The sequence below is a fragment of the Leptosomus discolor genome, chromosome 13 (assembly GCF_034619465.1).
Source record: "Leptosomus discolor isolate bLepDis1 chromosome 13, bLepDis1.hap2, whole genome shotgun sequence".
In the NCBI taxonomy this organism is placed as follows: Eukaryota; Metazoa; Chordata; class Aves; order Leptosomiformes; family Leptosomidae; genus Leptosomus; species Leptosomus discolor.
In genome coordinates this window covers 8070585-8082242 of record NC_141403.1, presented here as the reverse complement: position 1 = coordinate 8082242, position 11658 = coordinate 8070585, and the positions used below count along the sequence as shown (strand labels likewise).

At 44.1% G+C, this 11658-nt stretch overlaps 1 protein-coding gene across 1 annotated transcript; it reads left to right on the top strand.

Annotated features, from left to right (window-relative positions):
- Nucleotides 1–1803: 1803 nt before the first annotated feature.
- On the top strand, nucleotides 1804–11188 carry LOC104344761 (epidermal retinol dehydrogenase 2). The gene is made up of 6 exons (XM_009948984.2): nucleotides 1804–2133; nucleotides 5987–6118; nucleotides 7563–7662; nucleotides 9335–9479; nucleotides 10472–10594; nucleotides 11095–11188. The coding sequence occupies exons 1-6, from the start codon at nucleotides 1804–1806 to the stop codon at nucleotides 11186–11188; spliced, it is 924 nt and encodes a 307-aa protein (XP_009947286.1).
- Nucleotides 11189–11658: the final 470 nt, after the last annotated feature.

Here is an 11658-nt window from a genome sequence, read left to right as displayed (position 1 = left end):
TCACAGGGAAGAATTTCTGCCTCAGATCTCATCTCAATCTCCCCTCTTGCAGTTTGAAACCGTCACCCCTCATCCCATCACCACACCCCAGACAAAGAGTCCCCCCCACCTTCCCTGCAGCCCCCTTTCAGCACTGAAGGCCGCTCTAAGGTCTCCCCGGAGCCTTCTCTTCCCGAGGCTGAACATCCCCAACTCCCCCAGCCTGTCCTCACAGGGAGCTGCTCCAGCCCCTGAGCATCTTCGTGGCCTCCTCTGGCCCCGCTCGAGCAGGTCCGTGTCTGTCTTGTGCTGGGGGCCCCAGAGCTGAATTCAACCTTGGAAAAAAATTTACTGGCACTCCAGCGGTGCAGGACTGCGGTTTTAAAGCTGGGTAATGTATGTATGGAAATCTGAACAACCACAATAGCCATTTTAAAGATGTGAAACAATGATAATCAGGTGGTTTCACTGTTGGGAGATATTTATGATCAGCAGCTCCCTTTTAATTCCCATTCCAGCAAGCAGGCAAGCTGGAGAACAGTAATTTATGATACAAAGTAGGAAGTGGTTAACTTCGTGCCTACAACCGAGTGGCAGCAGAGGAAGTCCAGGGCACTTGAGTCCTTGGCCCTCAGAGAGATGGCGCCTCCCGCCCCGCTGGGGCAGGCTGGGCGCGGGAGGGAAGGCGATGCCGCAGCCCGCTGTCAGGACGCGGCAGCAGAGCCCGACAGACGGCTTTGGGAAGCCACCCAGGCTCCGCACCGTCTCCCCTAGAGCCGGACGGCTTCCCCGCCGCCCTCACGCACACACGCGCGGGGGTGAAGCACCGCCTGCCCCGGTCCCTGCCCCGCAGCTCCCCGGGCCGCCTCCGCCCCCGCACGGAGCTGAACCCCTGGGGCCAGGCAGGGCCGAGCCACCCCCTGGGCCGGGCCAGTATAAAGCCTGGGCCGCGGCGGGCAGGGAGGTGCGGGGCAGCCAAGCGCCGGCGGTGAGCGCGGGGATGCGGGGCCGGGGTAGGCCGCGCAGCGGAGGATGAGGGAGGCCCAGCCCGGGCTGGGGCAGGGCCGGAGGGAGGTGGGGAGAGGGCTCCGGCCGCGGGGAGACGGGAGTCACCCCTCACGGGGTGCCCACGGAGGGGTTGGGTCCGGCGGGTGGGTGGTGGGTGCTGCTTCTGCTGAGCCTTGCTTTTCCCCTCCAAAATGCTGTGAAGGAAATGGTGTGGTCTAAAGGCGGGAGAAAAAATCAAGGTTTGTAACTCACCCGGCTTTTCTGCGTGGGCAGTAGCGTGCTCACAGGAGGAAATACGTTGTGTGGTTTGGGCCCTGCGGCTTTGGGAAAGGTGGATGGTGAAGACACGTTCTTATCGCCCGCTTTCGGGAGCAGCGGGTCACGTTTCCAGCTGAGGAGGACACCTACCTCTCCAAGGTTGAGGTCACGCCAGTGGTTTCGGTACTTTGTTGTTCAGCTAGTACGGCCCTGCTGTGGAAACAACCTACAGCCATTCCCACAATGTACCTGTATAAAACGTACGTTACTAAACCTCTTTAAAAACCGAGATGGAAGATGAGGAGTCTGGAACGAAACAGCACATGTGTAGGATCCAGCAGAAGATCATTCGCTTTAATCCTACTAGTAAGCAGCTGGCAGCTTTCACAAAACAAGTCTTTAGTGATTTGTTTGGTACCTGCACAGACCAGCTGTTTGAAAATCAATCTCTGTTTTTGTTTTTTTTTTTCAGTCAATATCTGCAGTGTTTTGAAGGGCCAGTGACACCGTATTTCTAGGTTTGTGTAACAGAAGAGCGGTGTTCTTGCCTGAAAAATCATGTTCAACTTCAGAAGCATCCTGAAGATACTACAGTTCCTGAAATTATTAATTTTTTATTTTTTTGAGAGTTTAATCTCATTCATACTCCCCCCATGCAAAAAAACTTTTGCAGGGGAAATTGTGCTTATTACTGGCTCCGCAAATGGGATTGGAAGGCAGATTGCCTTAAAGTTTGCTCGGTTGGAAGCAACCTTGGTTCTCTGGGACATTGATGATGAAGGTAACGAAGAAACAAGGAGATTAGCCCAAGAAAATGGAGCTAAACGAGTGTTTGCCTACCACTGTGACTGCAGCAATAGGGAGGAGGTCTATAAACAGGCAGACAAGGTAAGATACAGCTTCTGGCTTCTGATTTGGCTTCTTGATTCTGATTTTTTGCTTCTTTTTAATAGTATATGCTATTAAATTTTTTTTTTTAGAAACTGTACTATTCACTAAAGGGAACTAATCGTGTAGGGCAACGACTTAATCTTTTTGCCAGGTAGCTTCTAGATGGAGCTTAAACTACGTTTGCAGTAAAGTAACTGGGTTTAATCTCTTCCGTCGAGATTTATCCATTTCCAGTCCTCGTGGTGACTTGGTAACTTCTTTTAGATTAAGACTATGGTAAAACATGCAGCAGAGGTTGGCTCCATGTATTAGCTTGTTTAGGCTTTAAATTTCTTTAAGATATCAAGGAATAAAAAAAAAAAATTTAAAAATCAACAGTGGAAATCATAACAGGGGGCGGGGGGTAGTGGTCCTTTGTCCATTTGTTTAGAAAACTGTAGTTCTGGAAGGGTGACATGGGGTGGAATGGCTTCAGAAACATCATCAGGACATCTCTGGTCTCCAGTCCAATTGATGATTCAGCTTCAGTTTATTTTTTGGTCAATCTAGTTGGAAAGTGAGGTAGAGAAGCACTTTGTTTTAAATGAGACTCTTCTGCTGCGCTGACCTATGCTTTGTAAACTATTATTATCAGAGTCTAGAAATTGGACATTAAGTTAACATTATTAGTTTTTACTTGTCCTTAAACTACATACTGCCTGAAAATATTTCCCAGTATAACCTCACTTACAATCCAGTTAGCCCCCCTGCTGTTTTAGCCAAGGATAAATTCTTCTTCTGATAAATTCTCAGTATACGTACTTACATACATGACTCAAGTCACATCTTTGACGTTCTGTGTCCGAAGGCATACATCAGAGAAATTAGCTAAAATCTTTCATGACATGTGAATGTTGATAGATTGTTTTGGAATAGCCTTGAAATGTAACATTAATTTTCTGTGAGTTGCCAGGGGGGCTCTTTCTTTTGTGGTTGTTGCTTTTAATTTTAGCCAAAACAGATTCATTCTTTCTGAACACGGTTATGAAAGTTTGAAATGAAGGTTTTTCATCAAGAAATGTTCCCGATGAAAAGTACTTCTGAAGGGTAAGTTGGATTCGGGATCTGTAAGTATCTGGAATTGCAACTCTCGTGCTTGGAGTCAGCAAGGTATTATTTTACCCATACTTGTTAGCAGCGTTCGGGGCACAGCCAACTAAAAGTGCACAGAAAAAATGTCCCTAAGTCATGTCACAGTATGACTTGGGCAGTGGTGACAAGGATTTCTCATGCCGTAATAGTACATCAGCAGAGAGGAGCAAGTTGTCAAGTGTTCTGGCTTGTGCTGACACAGCACGCGGTGTTCAAGGAGGATGATCTTTGCCAATTAATCAAGCAGTACAAGTGACGTGATCCTCACATGTAAGGCGTTGATTACGATTCCCTACATTTTTGAAGTAGGAATACCAGTAATTTGAACAATCTTAATACCTGTTATCCGTTCCCAGCAAGATGAAAAATCAGTCAGAGCAACTTGTGGTCAGTACTTCAATGTGATACTTGATCTTTACTTGGAATGATACTACAAATCAAACAGTAATTCTTCTAGAATCCCCTTTTAGGAAGGAAAAAAACCCTCACTTCAGAATTCACCAAGATCAAAACTCTTTAAAAAAACCCACATTTTAAATTGGCATTAAATCCCTATTCCCAAAATGCTATCTGCTTCTTGCAAAGACATGCACCAAAATGATTAGTTTAAGCTTATCTAAGTAATTTCTCTGTTGGACTTCCCTGTTGATGCTGAACATTTTGAAATGATTTGTTTGTTCTTAGTTTAACAGAGTCTCAGAATGTTTGGTTTGTGCACTCAAGTCATTCTCAATCTCCAAACACATTAATCAGCCACAGGGCTCCAGCCTGCAGAATTTGCTGTGCCCAGATCAGCAAAGAGTGTTCTGAAGTGCACAGACTGACCTACAAGGAGAAACTGGAAGAAGTGTTTAAAATTCAGGAATTGCTGTTAGGGTGTTAAATTATCATTAACAATACCAACATCTCTGTAGGTATTTGCATGAATTGAACAGTCATGATGGAGCCAGGAATTTTTTTAGATCAAGAGTTTTTTCAGCTAGGGGCCTCCTCTACTCTTGGAAATACCTGAAACTTTTTGATTGGTAATATGAAAAGGCTTGAGCTTGGACACAGAAGATAAAGCAAGAGCAGAAAAGTTACATTAATTGCTTTTACTGGATATATGCACTGCAGAAAAACCCATAATGGAAGCTTTCTTTCTAGGAAGCAAGGCAGATCATCAAAGTCCCTAAAGAAGACATTTTAAAATAAACTGGTGAAGTGAACAGCAACTAATTTTCAGGGTCAGCCAGTCTCCACCTGGGAATTCTGAAGGAAATCAGATACGGATCTGATGAGCTAGAGATGTGTGCGGCGTGTTTTGCTCCAGCAGGTGTCCGAGGAACGAAGAGTAGCAAAACCACCAGTTTTAAAGAGCACTTGAGAGGACACAAACTACAAACCTGTCTTGCAGAAAATTGGTGGAAACAATAATAAAGAATTAATAGACACCTAAAGAAATACATAATGAAGAATAATCAGCTTGACTTTCTATAAATGGAAGTCAAGCTTCCTGCATTTTTTGAGGTAGTGAGTAAACAGGTCAAATGGAGCCAGATTAAATAAAATGCTGCCACTGGGGAAGCTATGCTGTTGTGTGAAGAAAAAGAGGATCGTCATACGGACTGACACAGTAGTTAAAAGGTACAAGTAGGGAGAAAGTACTGATATATCCCACAAAGGAGGAGTTGGGCATTCGTACTCAGCAGTGTGTGGATCTGCATTCATTTGTGCAGGTGAGAAGGTGCTAATACCTGAGCCTTGCTTGTCTGCGATGAGGAGAAAGCCTGACACAGCTGGAGGAGCATCAGACGAGCCTTTGCTGAACACAAGGGTTCCCTGAGAGAGCCACAGGAAGGTCAAATGTTGGGGCATCAGATCCAAGCACCTCTTTCCAAATTGCCAGACAGCAGCAGATTGGGGATCATTATGTTTTTGTAGTCATCCTATAATTTTTGAGACACCAAATAACCATTTGCCGCTGGCGTGGAAGTCTCTGCGGTGAGCCCGATTCTTAGTACTGTAAGTCAATCTTGGCCACCTGCTTTGATATAAATCCAAATCACAGAAAAAAATCTTTTTATAACAAATGCAAATGGAGCTAATGGTGATTTTGGCCTTCTCTCCAGGGGACGTTAACTATCATGGTACATGGTTCTGTACTCACAGGATTGGTATCCCCCAATTCTTTCCTGTTCAGCAGAAATGATCTGGAAAAGGGGTTGAACAGGCTTGGCTGAGGCATACAGAGTCTCACAATACCAGAAGCAGGGGACAGGAAGCGTTCAGGTTGCAATTAAAGCATGCTGGCGGTGCACGCCAAAGCTTTGTAACTCATTACCTTGGGTTCCTGTGGAAACCAAAAGTATTCTGGAGTTCAGGAAGCAATTAGACAAATTCCTGGGAGAAAAAAAAAAAAGGGGGGGGGGATATATTAAATATAAAGATGTAGATACCTTACCTCTCTTGGGAAGATCCTGAGCTGCAAAGTGTGGAAAGTTGTGGAGTATGCTGGAGGAGACCTTAAAGTCCTGATACTTTTTTCACTGCTTTTCACCACGAGACAAGGGCTGTGGGGCTAGGTGGACCTTTGATCTGATGCAGTACAACAGTTCTTACATACTATGTTTCCAGTAGAGATATAGATGTTTGCAAATGTCACGAAACATTTTCATAAATGAAGCAAAAGAGATGAGGATACCTTCTAAAGCTTTCTGGTTATCCTTTTTTTATTCAGGTTAGAGAAGAAGTTGGGGGTGTTACTATTCTAATCAATAATGCTGGCATAGTGCTTGGGAAAAAGTTCTGGGACATTCCAGATGAAGATTTTGAAAAGACCTTAAGAGTCAACTTCCTCTCTCAAGTCTGGGTAATGTATTTTTTTTCTCTCCAGGGTGACTGGAAGGTACAGGCAAGTATTTGGGTATGAAAATCACCATGGTGGCACCTACCTTGGGTACCCAATTTGGAATAGGGATGGGAAGGGCCTTGAATGGGGGAAGACACTTTTTTTTTTAATCATCCTGTAATTGGAGACACACCAAATTGCCAGTTTCCCTACTATATCCCAGTAATGTTAACACAAACCTGTTGGGGCACTCTGGTAAATCAAAAGTTTGTGCAACTGTTGTGAAACGTGCTCTGTCTGAAGTTTGTGCTGACATGACAGCATGGGACTTTCCTGCTCCTGATGTTTGCTGACATCAGAGGGCTGTGTCTAATAACTTGCAGCATTCGGGGAGGCACAACCAGGGTTTAGTGGTGGACTTGCAGTGCTAGGTTTTCAGTTGGAGTCGATGAGCTTAAAGATGTTTTCGAACCTAAACAATTCCACAATTCTGTGATTCTTTGCTGCACACACTGATGTCAGTCTTCAGGTTGTGCTTTCATTCCTAGTCACCATCTGCTTGATGTACATAAAAAACTCATCTGGATAGTGTGTATTATCTTTGGGGTTTTTTCATACCTCTGAAGGAATCTGCAGTTATTTGGGGTCTTTGTTGACCTTTAGGAGGTTTTGTGGTGAGGGAGAGTTACTCTTGCTCCCTCTTGCATTTGTTGTTTATATGCCTGGGTGAGCAGCCTGCGTCAGGGAAAAAATTAGCATTGCAACTCCCTAGCTAAATGATGTTTCTCACACAGAAGTCCTCTAATCATTTCCCAGCCCACAGTGCATCATTATTCCGAATACCTGAAGCAAAGGGACCGGGAGAGATATTCCTCCTGACAGGTCTGAAGAGATGTAGGGCAGGAGGACAGTGACTGTGGGCCTTCAACCAAAACCAACCATGTAGGAGGCACACACATCTGGAGTCAAATAGACATTTGTAGGACATCTCAGCTATGGGAAAAAAATTGTTACTGCTCTTGTCTTTTTTTCTTACCTTCCCCCTCACTAGTGTCCTCTTTAGATAGGTGGTATCACCCACGGAGGTGGTCTGGCATGCCGGAGCTGTCAGGCCGTTGGGTTTGTAACAGGACCCATAGACAGCTGAGCTCCGTTTGATGTGTTGACTTCTAGCTCCCTCTTGTGTACCAAATCTTTGGTCATAATCTCAAATAGACTCAAACCGAGAGGAACAAGGAGGCAGAGAAAATACAAACTTTGCTACTTTTAATAACACGATTTTAGTGCTGAAAGGTCTTCAGACAGAGGGCAGTCATTCAAGGAAATGCTGTCATTCAGAGATAGAAGGTCACTTGGGCTTCTTGTAAATTGAAGCCCCAGAAAGCAGATCGGGACGTAAAGCCTCGTTTAGAATGCAACATTTTTGGCATGTCTAGTTATAAAGGGCATTCTTTATATTTCTTAGACTTGCAAGGCCTTTCTTCCAGCCATGATGACCTATAACCGTGGACACCTGGTTAGCACAGCCAGTATAGCAGGACTCTTGGGACTCTACAGAGCATCAGGTTAGTATTGTCAAGTGCCATTACAAATTAGACCTGCCTATCAATAACTTTTCTTGGAGATCTCATAAATGCTTGACTTGAGCAGTTTATACTGGCATATCGAACACCCAGGAGGAGCCTGCAGATACGAAAGATGGCGGTGTATTTAAAAGGATGATGGGGGCCTGTTGTCCGAGTGGCACAAGGAGCTCACTGCAGACTGTACTGCCTGACCGCAGCCTGCCTTATCTCCACAGAAGAAGGACAGTGCAGCTCGTACGTGTGCAGTGGGAGGGAGCCCTGCATACAGGTTGTCTAACACTTTCTCATGCCAGGTTTTCTGCAGATGAATGTTCAGAGTCCTGAGACATAGGTGGGTTATACCTGGAACTAGAAATTTGGTTGGAAAACAGTTTTCAGGTCCAGCAGGCATTTTGGCAGAATTTTCATTAAAATTAATTTGAATGAACTGTGTTTTAAACTATTTAAAGCTCCATATTCTCAGCTGTTTCCTTCAGGAGAGCTGTCTGCTGCAGTCCTGACTGTTTCATCAGCCTGGGTCTGCTGCCCAGTCTCTCCTCAAGCCTCTCTGACGTCCTGATTGTATCTCTTAGGTCACCCTGTGAGAATGTGAACTTCAGTGTAATACAGATCTCTTGTTTCTTCTGCTGATCGGTGGTGTTAGTGTAGTGTTTATTTGCTACCTGTTATGGTTGGGTCAGATTTGGTGTTGGTAATAGGTCCCACTCAGCTTTCATCATTTCATTGTAAGGCTTATGAGAGTGGACCTGACCATCTATGCAATGTAACTTTCTACACCTTAGCTATGCATTTTTAGGTTGTGTGGTTCCATCATCCACTATGGGTGAACCCCTGGAGAATAACAAACTGTCTCTGATGCCAGGTTTTGAAGTTACTCTTTTAGCAAAATTGGATTTCGTTACATCTAACAACTATTTTCACACAAATTTGAACAAGCCTTAGGAAACAACATTTTAAAACAAGGTTCTTACAGCTGCAAAATTGTAGAATAACTTGGGTTGGAAGGAATCTCTGGAGGCCGTTTGTTCCATACCCCCAAATAAAAGCAGGCCCAACTTAGAACAGGTTGCACAGAGTCTTGCAAGGGCAAATTTTTATTATCTCCAAGGATGGAGTTCCATACATTCATCAAACAATAAAAATCAGGCAAGATTCAATCTTCCTGGGCAAACAAAATGGTATTGCAGTTGCAGGGCAAATCAGAAGGAGTAATAGGTTGAAGCAGCATTTATAAGTAGGGTATTTAGATTTTGCCACTAGAAATAGTTCTACGATAGAAATGTAACCTGTGATATTAAAGGCTGGAGACATTTTGAACTGACGGAATGCCTGGCTTGCATACGGGTATCTGGAAATGTTCATAAACTGTTGAATAAGCTCATCTTCCGATGTGTCTCTCTAGTGCACTGAAAGTCTTCTGGAAAGGATTAATCTTATCCTTAGACTGTGCATCCATCATGGGAAGAGCCATTAACCTTCAGAGTTAGCATCACCAATATGCTTCCTTAAAATACTAATTACAAGAGTGCTGATTCTATAACTAAGCCATATCAGGGCTTGCATAGTATGACAGAACATGAAACACTGTATATAACACTTACTGTGGTGCTGTTGACATGCTTTGGATATTTCTTCTTTCTTCACTTTTCAGATTATACTGCCAGTAAATCTGCAATCATTGGAATGCTGGAAACCTTAGATTGGGAACTGTATTATGCAGGAAAACGAGGCATTAAAACCACAATCGTTTGCCCTAATTTTGTTAATTCTAAATTAATTAGAGGTTATCAAAGCCAGTAAGTAAAACTTAGATCGCGTACTAGTTCACGTGTAAAAAGTACTCACTGCTCACTAGATATCCATGTTCAGTCTCTAGCGATTATAAGGTTGGTTTGCTTTTCAAGTCAGTATTTTTGCCTTGTTGGCACATACAACTATGTCTCTTGGCATAAAAATAATCCAAGCCTCGCGCACAGTAACAACTGACGTGCAACAGGGACTGCGTAATAACCTCGCAGCCAAGGCACGGTTCGGGACGCACGGCAGTGTTTAAGGCAACCTCGCTTTGTCAGTAGAACGGGCACTGTTGAAGTCCTCTGCCCCAAGTAGTTTTGGCCCTGTGGTACAGTTACAGCTGTCACGGTGCCCGTGACCTGTCGTTACGAACTGTGCCCCTGGACTTCTCCACGTGAGCATAGCTGTGCTGTAGTGTCTGGTGGGTGGCTGTACGGTGGTGGTGATGGGAGAGGCTGCAGGCACCGAGTGAGCCATTGCAGAGGTGCAGTACCAGTGGTCTGGGCTCTTCAGGGCTCTGCACCATTCACCAGCCTGTAGTAGCACGTACTGGGCAGAGCACACCCTTTCTCCTGGCTGGAAATGGGCCTGGGCCTCGTCTTATCTAGCTGTCACCTCAGCACCTACAGGAGGAAAGGAGGAGGTGTGCGGAGGGTGGAACGCTCATTCCTAGAACAGCACATACTATGGATTATATACATATACTGGGAAGTTTTCAATGCCCCCATCACTGTGGGCATTAACTTCATTAGGGTCTGAGCAGGGCTTGCACAAAAAGTTACTCATTAGTCATTAAAATGCACAGTATCACCAAAGAGTTTTCAATTTATTTTGGTGATAGAAGGAACAAAGGAGACTGGGGGCTCCTTTTCAAGACTACTTGAGGGGATGGGGAAAAATCCTTAAATGATTTACTTAAATTATTTCCATGTTAGAATACATCTCAAAAGTAAAGTTTTGTAATTTCATAATGCTTTGTTTCTTGTTTCACCAGATGCCCCCTTTTATCTCCTGTGTATGAACCAGAGTATGTAGCCAGCAAGATTGTGTCTGCAATCCAAAAGGAACAGTTTTATCTAATCTTGCCTCCGACTTTACGCGTTCTTGGTTTCAAAACGTAAGAATGTGACCCATTGTCTAGTGTTGCCTTCTTTCCTTTGCCATATGCCTGCAAAATCAGCAGGGAAGTTTAGTAAAACCACTCCTTTAGGTAGTGTTCCTGCAGTCGATTCAGTTATATGTACCCAATTATGAAGAAGCAGTGGTTTTAATTTTTAATAAGCTAGGTGAATAGCACTCCTCTGGCCACTTCTGTTTCTAATATGTGTCTTAAGGTATAGTTGGGTACAGAAATTTCAAAACTCTTCCCAGGATGGTACACTAGCCTGAGCTAGAACTGTCTGCTTCCCATCAGTGCCTCCACCACGGGCTGGGCTCTCACCAAGGGCCTTGCTCTGTCATTCATTTCCCCCATTCACAACGTGGCAGCACCAAATGTGTTATTGCCAGACATTAGAAGTGTTGAGCACATATAACGAATTTACCATTTCTTTATTGAGTATATTTTTTCTAAAAAAAAACCCAAACATAAGGCTCACTCAGTGTTTGTCTCCTCAGTTTCATTCCTAGAAAAATAATGCTACTTATCTTATCCTGCCTGAAGATCCCCAACAGCATGGATAAAGCCTTTGGTCGAAAGAAAAAGCATTGAAACGAAAACATTCTGGAGACCTCAAGTGCCATCTAATTAAAAATTTTCAGTAAAAATGAATTTTGATTCATGTTTATTCTTTGACAGAAAATTTGCTTCTTATATGATATTTGACATTGGTCAGTATGCAATTTAATTCTTCATTAACTGTCCTTTAATCACTGACTTTTAGCCACAATCAGCTCTCTCATTTTGTGATGGCATGCTGCTTTTATCTGAGCTCTCAATAAACATCACTAAGACCAGACAGAGGTGCCTGTCTTCATTTCCTACTCTGAATTCTCAATTTCTGAGCAAAATCTCAAAGCATGGGGAAAAAAGCACGACTGCTCATGCAGAAAGAAGAAAAAACACCACAAAGCATTTGACATATTTCCCTTGCAGTTCGCACGACGGACACGGAGAAGGCTGCTCTGGGCTGATGCGCTCTGGCTGGCGCGGGGAGCCTGTGTCCTGAAGAGGAGCGAACT

Excerpts from the sequence above, each read along its gene's own strand:
- LOC104344761 (XM_009948984.2), top strand. The coding sequence starts at position 1,804 with ATGTTCAACTTCAGAAGCATCCTGAAGATACTACAGTTCCTGAAATTA. Across the intron at positions 2,134-5,986 it reads TCTATAAACAGGCAGACAAG|GTTAGAGAAGAAGTTGGGGG; the intron begins GTAAGATACAGC and ends TTTTTTATTCAG. Across the intron at positions 6,119-7,562 it reads ACTTCCTCTCTCAAGTCTGG|ACTTGCAAGGCCTTTCTTCC; the intron begins GTAATGTATTTT and ends TATATTTCTTAG.